We start from the raw sequence: 14,079 nt of genomic DNA, 5'->3' as shown, positions 1-14,079 counted from the left end.
AACTGTTTGTTGTGATTTGGCGCTATATAAAAAAAATTGATTGATTGATTGATTGATATTTATTTACTTTAAGACTCAATGAAATACATAGGAAACCTGTAAAGCCTACTTTTAGTACAAAATTAACAAGAGGTATCGATAAGGGAATCGATAAGGAATCGGATCGATAAGCAGAATCAATACTGGCATCGATATCGGTAAAATCTTATCAATACCCATCCCTAGTCGTTCCTATTGGACAGTGCGAAGCTACGTCACATCTCAGCGCGACTAAAGATGGACTGGATTGAACTTTGACCGCGTCAGCCTGCCGACAAGCTGCAATGCGCGCTCCCATCAGAAGCGTTGCTTTAGCTCGGCTTTTGACACGCCGCTTCTGACGCCTCGCAAAAAGCAACACGTCTCATTGAAAATAATGCTTTTTAGACCGATTTGTGACGCTTCTGAAGCTTTCACTGTGAAAGGCCCTTTAGTTGTAATAAGCATGTATACAGAAAATGAATGAAATCCATTATTCTCACTGCATCATTAATATGGAATTCGTCGAATGACAATGCAACTGCACTTCTCTTATTGCAGCAATACAACTTCATGTTTTGACTGTTCAACACATAGTTTTGTACTTATGGATCTGCTACTAGAGGTTGTGCCTGTTGTGTCTCCAGTAGATGTAATTTGGCAGAAATATTTCACATTAACAAATAATATGGAATCCCAAAGAGCTCACACAAACATTTTGTGAGACAGACTTAAGATGCACTTATTTTCCCTGTCGTATGACTAGCATACTGGCATACTACGTTTCTATACTTTCTACCCTTTGAAATTCATTTTATTAGCAAACAGAGAGTGCTGCGGCCTCAACTTTATCTAAATTCTGGGTCTTTTAGTGAAGCTTAGGGCTCGTGGCCGGTGATCACCTTAGTATTTCTTCTGTTTTTCTTGTTGCTAAATCACACTGTATTTGTTGTCTTTCTGCCGCCTGATTCTGTTTTTTATAGAGTTAAAATTGTCGCATTAATATTTGTAAATGCACGCAGGGTGATCTACAAATAATCATTGATTTGCAAATGTGTTCAGATATCCACAAATGCAAATTTCATATTTGTAACTTGTAAATTGGTCTTTGAAAATAATGTATTTGCAAACATAAAACTTAATTTGTAAAAAAAAAAATTACATTTGTAAAACTGGAAATTGTATTTGTGAATTGAGTTTCAGCATTTGTGGATCACCAATTACACGCATTCATCGCTTTCCTCTGCAACGTCATTTTGAGACATTCTTTTCGCGAACACAGATCCACAAACAAATGGCGACTGATTCACAAATACACACGCATACTGGATATCCACTAGATGGCAGTGTGGTTCCATTCATTGATGTGGCAAGCTGAAACTATATGCTCCCGGATGACTCTTTAATCGTGATCGTTACTGAGTATTTAAAATGCTTATCGCAAAGCGTTCTTTTTTTTTTACGACATAATGCAAGTTTTATAAGTCCGCGGACACTGATCTGTGTGTTACAGATACAAATCAGTTTCCTCGGCTCCGCGGAGCCTGGCTGTTGCGACAGTTGTCGTAAAGTTGGACTGGTTGGTTGCTGCGGTGATGCTGTGTGGCTCCTGTGCGAAGCTTAGCTAAATGTAGCAACTTTTAGAACTTTCAAGTTTTTAAAAGAAGAATTTTGCAGCATGTCTGTGTCACGGAGCACGCACAGGCGCAATGCTGTTTAATACGCTTATTTGAACCACTGCGTTAAAGAGTACAACACTAACACCCCCGCCCCCTTTCCCATGATGAAATCCGGACACATAATTTTAAAAAATAATTCAGCTTGCCACATCAATGAATGGAACCACACTGCCATCTAGTGGATATCCAGTGTGCGTGTGTATTTGTGAATCAGTCGGCATTTGTTTGTGGATCTGTGTTCGCAAAAAGACTGTCTCAAAATTACGTCGCAGAGCAAAGCGATGAATGCGTGTAATTGGTGATCCACAAATGCTGAAACTCAATTCAGAAATACAATTTCCAGTTTTACAAATGTAATTTTTTTTTACAAATTAAGTTTTATATTTGCAAATACAACATTATTTGCAAAGACCAATTTACAAGTTACAAATATGAAATTTGCATTTGTGGATATCTGAACACATTTGCAAATCAATGATTATTTGTAGCTCACCCTGTGTGCATTTACAAATATTAATGAGACAATTTTAACTCCATAGTTTTTTCTTCTCTCTGAGGTGCAGCTCCATCCAGAGATGGGAGCAGGTGTTTTTCTTCTGTAGGCCTCCCGTCGTGCACCAGCATGGACTCCCAAAATTTCCTGTTACTGTCTACTGTGTTGGTAGCATGGTCCAAGCTGAGGGTCACCCCTTTGAGTCTGGTCTGCTTGAGGTTTCTTCCTCAAATCATCAAAGGGAGTTTTTCCTTACCACTATCGCCTGTGTGCTTGCTCTAGGGATTATTAAGTTTAGACCTTAGTTGTGTGAAGCACCTTGAGGCAACTTTGTTGTGATTTGGCACTATAGAAATGAAAATAAATTGAACATTTTGCTTAGTTTGGACAGACAGTTGTGTTCTGGGGTGAAGCAATAGTTTTTCTCTTACAAATACAGTGACGCAAATAAGTATTTGATCCATTTTGCAAGTTTTCCCACCTACAAAGAATGTAGACGTGTGTAATTTTTTTTAATCGTAGGTATACTTCAACTGTGAGAGACTGAATAAAAAAAATCAGGAAATCACATTGTATGATTTTTAAATAGGCTGGTTGGCGGGAGTTCCAAGATGGCGCCTGTGGTGACATGCCGTCAGCCCTCTCTATCTTGTTCGCCGGGTTTTTTGGTGTTTGCAGTTATCCTTTTGCTTTGTGTGTTTTGCCGGGATGTCTCTGCTCTGGTTGTTTATAACTGCCAGACTCTTATGGACATTAATGCTCGTTGTGAGCCGCTGCTGTCATCTGGGTCTGGGCTGGGAAAGCCTCACCCTGACCTGCCGCCTGTGCTTGGGGAGGTCCCAGTGCACCTGCTGTGTTTTCCTTGCGCTTCTTTCCGGAGGAGGTGCGTCAGAAGGTGCAGAAAACAGAAAACCAAAATAGAGCTTTTTGGTATCAACTCCACTCGCCGTGTTTGGAGGATAAGAACAACCCCAAGAACACCATCCCAACTGTGAAGCATGGGGTGGAAACATCATTTTGGGGTGCGTTTCTGTAAAGGGGACAGTACGGCTGCACCGTATTGAAGGGAAGATGGATGGGGTCATGTATTGTGAAATTTTGGCAAGCAACCTCCTTCCCTCAGGAAGGGCACTGACGTGGCTGAGTCTTCCAGCATGACAATGACTCGAAACACACAGCCAGGGCAACTAAAGAGTGGTATTTCAAGGTCCTGGTGTGGTCCAGCCAGTCTCCAGACCTGAACTCAATAGAAAACCTTTGGAGGGAGCTGAAACTCCAAATCTGAAAGATCTGTATGGAGGAGTGGCCCAAAATCCCTGTGGTAGTGTGAAAACTTGGTCAAGAACTACAGGAAACATCTGACCTGTGTAATTGCAAACAAAGGTTTCTGTACCCAATATTAAGGTCAGTTTTTCTATTGTATCAAATACTTATTTCATGCAATAAAATGCAAATTAATTATTTAAAAATCTTACAATGTGATTTTCAGATTTTTTTTTTATTCTGTCTCTCAGTTAAAAGTGTACATACGATAAAAATTACACACCTCTCCATTCTTTGCAGGTGGGAAAACTTGCACAATCAACAGTTGATCAAACACTAATTTGCCTCACTGTATATGCAGTCAGAGTGAAACGTGCACCTGCACATCAATGCATAAAACCATAAAAACAGGCTCTGCCTGTTTCCAAATAAATGGTAAATTTAAATAGCCTCAGATAAAGTAAGCATTGTGATTAAAATAACATTGGTTAAATATAGTGCATGCTGCTTTCCTTTCATCTGTAAAACCTTTTTCGACTTCAGGTTTACCTCCCGGGAAGACAAAACCCCATTTCAATGCATTCTGCCATCTTTTCTCAGCTTCAAGTGGGGATCTGAAGTTTAACAGCTTAATCAGTTTGAACACAACACTTAACAGCTTTCATTACAGTAATAACTTTAGGCCCCAGAGCAAGTTTTTACACGTACATAGTGTACTCAGTTTTTAATTCAGTGGGTGTAGATCACCACACAAGCTCGTACCGTAACATAAAGTCCACAATAATACTAGTGGTGGTGGAGGGGTCAATTCTTAGTTGCATCATGATGTAACTAATTCTGAATTGGTTCCAAAATGTCAATAATCTATTTTCTAAATGTTAATTGCAGGAGTTGGAACGTGGCTAAAGCCCACCGTTAGTTACCACTTGTCACATTCCTTATCTAAACCTGTGTTTTTTCTTAATCGTTTTTTGAAACAGCAATGTACACTTGCCTTACAGCCTCTCTCTTCATACACTGTAAACTGAGGGAGAAAACCCACAAAGCAGCTGCAGCTTATGCACTGTTGTGTGTAAACAAAGAGAGGAAAAACCACCTGTTTGGGACTAAATGTGACACATCACAGGACTAGAAGCATCTAGCGACAAGTTCTGTTGCATCTGAACACAGTTTTTAACTTCAAAATCTAAAAAGCAAACTAAACTGTTATGTGATGGAGTGCTTCTTTGCACAGCTAAACAAAATTTCCACTTCTGTCATTTCATAAAGGGCAAAGAAAGACTACAAACAGATGAATTTCATATTTTATCCTCTGCGAATCGCTGCAGCGATTGGTTCAAGGTTCAAAGCAAAGACGCAATTAACAACTAATTGATGACTAAAATAGCTGACAACTATTTTAATAATCGATTAGTTGTTTCAGCACTACTAAACACCTCCTCTTTCTGCGAGATCCCGTTTGGGATGTGTGTGTGTGGGGGGAGGGGGTCGCCTGTGCGCCTGGACTAAACCATTGTACAACTGTGCAGGGGTGGAAGGGCCCTCAGAGATCTTTCAATATTATTGTTAGAGCAGAATTATGTTTTGCAACATTTACACATTCATCTTAATTATATTCTTTTACAACATGAATTGTATGGACATTAATAACATGCACCACAAAAATGTATTTAATGCCACTTTTTTGTGGCCCCCCCCCCATGCTCTGGGCCCTGGGTACATAGTACCCTTTACCCCCCCAAGTCCGACGCCCCTGGCTGTGAGTGGCATCAGACATCTGTGAGAGTGCTGCATGACATTCACGTGCAAATCAGCAGATCCTTACATCTGCAAAGGCTGCACTTGCCATTTGCATGGGTGCCATGCAGCATTCAAGCGGCACTCGTGATTATGTATGCGGACATCTTTGCCGCGGGTCTGTGTGATATTCTGGTGACATTCTGGCAACATGCCCTAATGTGTCGTTGGTACCAGTCCAGTGAGATCCCAACTGTTATTTGTTGCTCATTCATGTGTTTGCTTGTAAATTTGTGTCTCCAACTACTCTCCAGCAGTTGCGGCCCAGTGAGATACTACCCCAAGAATCCAAATACAAGTCAGTCTGAAGCCACACTTACACAGGTGGTTTTAGCAAGTGGGCTGGGGGCAACAGCCCCCTGGTTTTTAGAATGTAGAATCAATGAATGAGAGCTCCACAGGTGAGAATACAACTGAGCCATTATGGAATGTATGGAAAACAAATCCATTATGGATCATTACAAATACTTTGATTTGGCAGCCAATCTGCTCTGTGCCAGCCTGAGCCCATCAGATCTCAGCAGCTAAGCAAGGTAGGTCCTAGTACTTGGATGGAAGACCAGGGGTTGTGTGTGTTTCTCCAGGTACAACTGGAGTTGCATCAGAAAGGGCATATGGTGTAAAACCTGTGCCCATTCCCAATGGGGAGCCATGCTGAATAAGCTGTGGTGACCCTGGCAAATAACAGGGGTAGCCAATAGATAAACTACAAATGCTTTGATTTGAAATGTTCCAACTAGTCACACAGTGAGGGGAAAATGATATCTCCTATAGAAAAAAGATGCATCAATAATCATTTTCTAAATGAATCCTAATTGAATAGTGAAGTGCCTAAAGATTGCCACCCCTAGGCAATACCAGCATAAATTTTTACGCAAATTAAAAAAAAAGTGTTTGCCATTATGGTCTGAATCATTAGGAGACAAGATTGGACCCCAGGATGCAGGTAGCCGACACAGGAGGTTAGGTGCAAATAAAACACCACAATTTATAATACTTAATTCCTGTTATAAAGAGCGGATTTAGCCTCCACCCTAGACGTACACCAGGAAGTAATGAAATGACATGGATTACTGTTCTCTCTTTCATGTTTTACATGAATAAACTGATGCGCTTGAGGCAGCCACTCCGGTCTCATGAAGAGCCGGGCTCTCGTGTCATAAACACATGCAGCCAGCATGGTGTGCCCAGCGTGCAGTGATCGACTGCAAATGTGATCTGTGTTTTAATTATTACAATGTGGGGAAGTCCTGCAGTGACATGCGACTAGCGGGGCGTCCAGTGGGGTGATTTCCTGCATGGCACGATATTCACCAGCGTTACAGTTCGCTGATGCAGCGATCAGCTGAAGTAATATGCATTTTAATTTATTTCCACGCGAGGACAGCATGCCGACGTCCGCGCTTCAAGCTGTAGTTATGCGACTTAATATCCTACAAGCCAGTACAGGTGTTCCTGAGCTGTGACTTGCGAGCACAGGTATCTGACCAGCTGCATGTTGCAGGGAGACACGCCCACCTCTGTCAGCGGACCTCAGCAGGATACAGAAAAAAAAAAATGCTCACTCTCTGTTGCTTTGTTCTGTGATTTTAATTTAATGTATGTATTATTATGTGTTTGTCCTGCATCTGTCTGATGGCTGTGTTTTTAATTTGACACCTTGCGTGCACGGTCACGTCCAGTTGACAGTCTGTGCTCAGGCGCTGTATGTCCACAGCAAAGCATATGAGCAAAGCGAATGGACTCCGGTACCTTGAGCCGCAAAGCGAATGGACTCCGGTACCTTGAGCCACAGCTGACAATGTTGGATTCATGGTGTGTTTGTGTGTGTGTGTGTGTGTTGGTGGGGAAGGACGACACACACACTCCGCAAGCCAGACTACGACGACACACTCCACACGCATTTGTGTGTGTGTTTGAGGGGGGTTCGGCACAGTTACATCCATGTGTGTTGCTAGGTGACGCCACACTAGTGTTGCACTTTAACAGTTTTCACAGACAGGTCGAATGTGATCGACTGCTGTCTACTATTGTACCAGGTGCACAAATAGCCCCGCCTTTTCTAAGTGTGCAGCGAACGGTGTTGGATGTTCGTGTGTGACACCTGGAAATTGGCCGACACCTGCTGAGAGGGGGATCGAATAAGCACACGCAGGGCCATTCGCTGTCTTTTGGCCACTTGTGTGCGCGAATGGTTGTAGCGACAGATGTACGAGGCGTTTGAAGCGGCTCAGATTTTTCACGAATGGCCTCCTTTGTGTGTTAGTCGACTTCAATCGTGTTATGTATGAAGGGCCCTAAATTATGTGCTCGCACACCAGCTCAACCAGTGGAAGTTAATATGGAGCCTTGCTGTGCCTCTAAGTTGCCTCTCGTGAGAGTGATATTGTGTCACACAATGAGGACAATCATTGTTCATGTAGGACAATGCCAGATTACCAAAACACTGAGTTTTTGCAAAAGTACTTGAAAACAAACGGCTGCTCCCTTGTTTTCACTCTAGGTCGCCACAGCAGATCTGAGGTGAATCTGCATGTTGAATTGGCACAAATTTTACACCACATGCCCTTCCTGATGCAACTCCACATTACATGAAGAAATGGCAGGGGTGGGGTTTCATTTATGTACAATCAGCTTCATGAAGTGTAACTCTTGCTGTAACAGTGATCAACATACCAGTTCCAATACTCTAGACTTTGAGACCATTACAATAAGAAATCCACTGTTCTGGAAACTTTAAATACGTCAGTCCTATGAGTGCCAAAGGCTAGACGAACTGGCACAAAGGAAGGTAAACTAATTTCCAATAGAAACATACTGCATATTTGTTTTGTAACGTGACCACAGCTATAACTAGAGCACCACACTTGTAGAGCACTAGTTTCCAATTCCACAACTTTTTACCTTGGAAAAAATTTTCAAGGTCAAAGTCCTGTTAGAAGTGGCTTTTCAATGTTAATATCAAATATCTGCTAAAGCCGCTATACGGATCAGATGCGGGTCAAACTTATTCTATTCATTGAGAGTGCCAGTTTGCACCTCATTGTCACAAATGAGAGTGATTGGGGCACTTTTGATTGAGATATAATGCCAAATGTACACCAAATGGGCTTTTCAATATTAAATTCAAATGAGATTGAAGGACGTGGCTCAAAATCTGGTTTCTGTGCTGTAATAGTTAATAATAATAATAATAAAAACAACACTGATTGTCATAACTACTTCATATCTATCTTTACACATATGGCGCTTGTTAGCTGGATGAAAGCACTAATGTTTCTCCTCTTCAGCCTTTCAAATAAGAAGAGAATACTAGGGGAGCTACGACCACTACCTTTGCACCCCCCAGGACTAAACCAAACCAACTTTTTTAGGTTCCTTAAATGACCCCAAAACACAATCAGGATGTTCCCAAAAATAAAAACTGGAGTCAAGCCAGTTATCCGAGTTGGCATCCAAGATGGCCACCAAAATAGGGTTTTTCACTAAAACACCTTTAAAAAAAAAACATATAAACAGCTTAAATATCACATAGATTCAATGGGAAGACCATTGCAGGTCACAGCAAACTCATTTGGGCCTAAACTAAATTCATTCATGGGTTTAAGATTCAAAATGGCGTCCAAAATGGCTGCCAATAGACCCTTATCATTGAATCTCTGTGATATTTAAGTTGTTTATATGTTGTTTAAAGGTGTTTTAGTGAAAAAACCCTATTTTGGCAGCCATCTTGGATAACTGACTTGAGGCCAGTTTTTATTTTTGGGAACATCCTGGTTGTGTTTTGGGTCATCTAAGGAACCTAAAAAAGTTGGTTTGGTTTAGTCCTTGGGGGGGGGGGGGGGGGGGGTGCAAAGGTAGTGGTCGTAGCTCCCCTAGTGCCTAAGTGGCTGGTCAGAAGCGTACCCATTAGTGGCATCCATACAAAATAGTTTGTGTATTTGAGGTGAAGCAGAGCATAACTATGCTTCTGAAACATGCCTCTAAACTGCTGGTTAATAGAATCTAATGGTAATTATCAGCTAGATTGAAGAGTTGCATAGGAACATGTTTAGGCCTGCAGCTACATCCTTAAACAGAAGGATTACTCCAGACAATAATCCAAATCTGGTGTCTCATTAAAAGACAAACAGAACAATGTCCTGCTAGGAGGCTCCTGATAATGCAACCTTATACAAACAAATCAGAGAAAAGTTGTGCTTTACCTTTCTGGACATGGATAATATCTGGGTAGTTTGCCAAGTGGCCCTGGTAAAGAGCAAGCAAATCCAGGACTGGATCAAGATCCTTGCTGGGCTGTTCAGCAAAACACTCTCCGATGGCTTCATACGCCTCCCCAGTGAAGGAGATCGCCTGGTTGAGTGCTCCAGAGTACACTTGCTGGTCCATCTCAAAAGCTTGACTGAGGACCTTGAAGGAAAACCCCACTTTCTGGTACTCCTTCTTAAAACCACTTATCTGCTTGCGAGCAAACTCACTGATGGTGGCATGGAGCTGCAAGACACCATCGTCCATTCTTTTACTGAAAGTCTTGAATCCGTCTATTTTACTCTCAACCTCCTGAAAGTCTAGAGGAGCTGCCGGGGTACTGATAGTGAGGAAAAAGTTGGCCCCGACCATCTCGTCCCTCTCGGCTTTCCTCTTGCCTTGCTTCCAGGCCTTCTCGTCTGTGCTGTTGCAGGTCAAAAAGTGCTGGAAGACGTCACACCTGGCCAGGACGGGGTGGCTGGTCATGTGGTTCATCCACCATATAAGACCTTTCCTCCTCTTGGAGATGAAGTCCTCCTCAAAACGCCCGGTGGCCTGTTTTTCTGGGATGTGGGGCACAGAGATGACAGGGAACTTTTCCACCAGGCGAGCGTACAGCCAGTCAAAGTGCTTATACCGCCTGTTTACCGGGTTCTGAGTGTTGGTGGGAGTCAGTTTGTAGGAGATGTAGCTTTTCATACCTTTGAATTTAGTCAGTTTAGTGGGGTCATCAATAGTACAAGTGAAGGGGTATGGGTTCTCCTGCCACTCTGGACCATACTGACCCATCACCACGCAAAGCTTATCCCCATCCTTCACAAAGCCGGAAGCTTCCCCGAGAACAAAAGCTTCTCCTCCAGACTTCACAAAGGTTGAAAACCTATTGAGGTTTCTACTGACTGTGGCTGAGCTCTTTGCATGCTGTGCATTGCCTCCTCTCATCATCGAGGAGGTTGACAATCGGTAAGTGGACGCACCATTTCCATCAAAATCGCGGTGTCTCCCAACTCCAGATCTAGGCTCATCGGCAACCGTGGAGCTGTCATCCCAGTCATCATCCCAGTCATCATCACTCCCTGGACTGATCTGCTGATAAGTGTGCTGCTGCTGTGCAGAAGGTGGCACAGAAAGATCAGGCGGTGACGACTTGTAGTAGTTGTCCACTACAGTGGAGTTATCTGAGGGGCGTTCGAAGCCTCCAGCTGGGCTGCAGGTGTTGTCTCCTCTGAGGATCTCCACATAGGACGCGGGGAACAGTCCTTTCTCCCCTTGGCTGTTCGCTCCTTCCAACCATCCTTGGATGTCCTGCTCGCTGTACAAAGTTAAAATTTCGTTCTCCCTCACTGACAATTCCCCGGGATTTTCGGAGGTGAAGTCGTACAGCGCCCTGGCTCTCAGCGCCATCACTCACCGCACGAGGAGAGCAGCCCAAACTCCGGGGGGGAACTTACGGAGGCGCGCCGCGTGAGAAAGTCCGCTTTTGAGATCTTCCAGCGCCGTCCTGAGTTGGTGCTGTTAGCGCAGAGGTTGTCGTGCGTGTGGACGTGCGTCGACAGCAGCTTTACATCAGGACGCGTCTGTCACGCGGACAGCAGCACCGGCGCGCCGAGCAGTGTGAATAATCGAAGGCGGAGTTACGAAATGCTGCAATCTGTCGGACGACGGTTGACGTTTCGCTCGAAGCTCACCCCTCGACACAGTGTCGACCTTTTGAAGCACTGCAGGAGAAGCGAGCGCCGAGCTACCGAAGAAAACAGATGGCGCCCCGCCCACTAGAGGCTAAAGCAGGCGGCCATCTTGCTACACTCACATCGTGGTTGGTTCGGTGTATTGGCGGAAACAACCTTGTGGTGCATTACTGCCACCTACTGGACCGGAAAATAACCACCCTCTTAACTCCCAAATTAATCGATTTTTCTATTTATAGTCTGTCCTGTGCCAAACAAGCGGCTGATGAAGGAAGCAAAGCCGGAAGTGGCGCACTTTGCTACAGTGATTTTCATGGCTTCACCTTAAGATATCTCCAAATCCTTTTTTTTTTGTTTTTTTTTTGCCTTCCTGCAATTTTCACACCCTTGGGAATCTGCTCCGCCACAACAGTTGCAGCATTTTGGCACTGCCACGATGAGCCAGAATAAGCCCTGTTTTTCATACGTGATGCCCGCGGCACACAGTAAAAAGAGACCCAAGAATGCTTTCGCACAGCAAGCACCTGTAATAATTAATGTATGTGTTCCTTGTAAAGACAGCAACAAAGCACAAATATGTTACTGCAGGCATTCATAGTGTTGATCCGAGTTGATGTGAACTGCTAGGTTAAAGTGAACGCGCAGTGTTCGAAACTCAGACGTTGCAAACTTGGGTTTTCAGAGTTTATTGCTATACAGAGGAGACTTATATGGGTGTAGTAACATGGTCGCCACGTTATGTCCGGTCGGTCTGATGCTGCATTCAAGTAAACTCGGAAACCCATGATGTAAACTTAGAGTTCCAAAAAGCGTGCGCCCACTTGATAAACTGGAATATTCGAAAAACAGCTTGCATAACAGTCATTATGGCTGTAGTTCTTATAACGCCAAATCGGATAAATCGGAACACTAAATTGCAGTCCGAATTTCCAAGCCAAAAAACTCCCCTGCAATCTGGCCGGCCGTGTGTGTGTGTGTGTGTGTGTGTGTGTGTGTGTGTGTGTGTGTGTGTGTGTGTGTGTGTGTGTGTGTGTGTGTGTGTGTGTGTGTGTGTGTGTGTGTGTGTGTGTGTGTGTGTGTGTGTGTGTGTGTGTGTGTGTCCTGAGTTGAAGCTCGTAAATTCCTATTTTACGACATGTATTGAACGCAGTATCAGTCCATCGGATATGTGGTGACTATGTTGTTACTCCCAAAACAGACGGACAACAATATTTCTTCCATGCTTCCAGTTTTCAGTTAGTGTAATTTTTTGTCACCTTGTGTGACAAAAAAATTAGTGACCAAAATCTACTATACAGAAAAAGTACTTAATTTATTATTGATATCTTGAGTCAGCTAGCACTCGTTTTGATACATTTAACAGCCAGCAGATGACAGTAAATCGCAGTGTCATGATTTGGGCCACTGACCAGACGCTGAACTGGAAATTTGCTTCAAAATTATTGAGACAGCTTCATTTTAGTTATTTGCCTCGGTGGTTGCCATCCAGGACTCAAGGTAGTTCTATAGTGTTATGGATGCAATGAATAATAATAATAATAATAACAGAATGCTGAAAAGTATGAGTGAGTATGAACTGTGGAAACACATTTGTGATTTTAAAAAATTAAAGCAACTACAAGTCTTTTGTTATGCTGACATGAGCACTTCAGTATCTAACAGTGTGTTAATACGTACATCATTATAAGTCAACATTCTTTGGCGCAACACACACAAATGCTTGATCTTGTCATATCTAATGTCACCAAGAAGCTGTGGAAGGTGGATTTTTACTTTTTTCAATTAAATATGATTAGGTTGTATCTTAAAAGTACTAAAATTGCAGTTTGAGATATTAGTTTCTTTAGAGGTGAGGTAAGAGCTCAGTGTGGGGTATTTTTTGGCCGCAAACTTTGTTGGCTTTTGACACATCTGGTGACCTACATTGCTGAAAAGGTGTGTATGACCCATTTAAATCATTTTGATCCAGTAGCTAGACATTGTAGCTGCTATATTATATAGTATAGCAACAATTATGTAAAGGGACCATTTTTTTTTTTTTTTTTTAAATATTTGTGGAGTTTTTGTCCTTATCACTGTGTGTTTGCTCTAGGGGTTGATAAGGTTACACCTTACTTGTGTGAAGTGCCTTGAGGCAGCTTTGTTGATTTGGCACTATATAAATGAAATTAATTATTTGTTCTCTCCAGTCTCACAATATCAATTATATTGATTTGGTTTTAAAACAATTTTTACTTCTATATGATAATACTTTACTGTTGTGGATTTAGTCGGTTTGCCAACCCTGACAGTGAATTTACATTCAAGTGTGTTATTTTGATCTTTGATTTTTGACCTTCATTTTGACCTTGACCTTGTATCCAAATCATTATTCCAGAAATGGATTCCCTGTTCTCAAACATCCATAAAAATAGGCATTGCATAACATTCTAGGTCATTGAGATCAAAAGTTGGAAAACTGGCCAAAATCCAAGAGGGTGACAGCCATCTTGAATTCCAAGAAATGCTCAAAGTTGCACAGGTAGCAACCAAGCTAATTCAGCTCTCCTAACTATACACATTTAAAAAAAAAAAAACTTTTTTTAGAGTAATTAACATTGCAGGGTCAACATTTTGCTCCCCCTCTAGCTGCCACCTTATCGTGGTGGGGGAGTTTGCGTACCCGGATGATCGTAGGAGCTATGTTGTCGGGGGCTTTGTGCCCCTTGTAGGGTCTCCCAAGGCAAACAGGTCCTACGTGATGGGTCAGACTAAGGGCAGTTCAGAACCTCCATGACCAGTAAAAAATCAAGGACCGAGACGTCGCTCGGTATGGCGAAGCCGGGGCCCCACCCTGGAGCCAGGCCTGGGGTTGGGGCTCACGCGCGAGCGCCTGGTGGTCACGCTTTAGCCC

At 42.9% G+C, this 14,079-nt stretch overlaps 1 protein-coding gene across 1 annotated transcript in view; it reads right to left on the bottom strand.

Annotated features, from left to right (window-relative positions):
• The window catches only part of snx18a (sorting nexin 18a), a 32,392-nt gene extending 21,092 nt beyond the window's left edge, over positions 1-11,300 (bottom strand). The window contains exon 1 of the mRNA XM_034170759.1: positions 9,456-11,300. Coding sequence (XP_034026650.1) covers positions 9,456-10,902 — 1,447 coding nt within the window. The 5' untranslated portion in view covers positions 10,903-11,300. The remainder of the gene's footprint in view (positions 1-9,455) is intronic.
• Positions 11,301-14,079: the final 2,779 nt, after the last annotated feature.

Source organism: Thalassophryne amazonica, chromosome 5, assembly GCF_902500255.1.
Source record: "Thalassophryne amazonica chromosome 5, fThaAma1.1, whole genome shotgun sequence".
Classification (NCBI taxonomy): Eukaryota; Metazoa; Chordata; class Actinopteri; order Batrachoidiformes; family Batrachoididae; genus Thalassophryne; species Thalassophryne amazonica.
The sequence above is the reverse complement of the archived record's forward strand: the minus strand, read 5'-3'. Positions and strand labels throughout refer to the sequence as shown.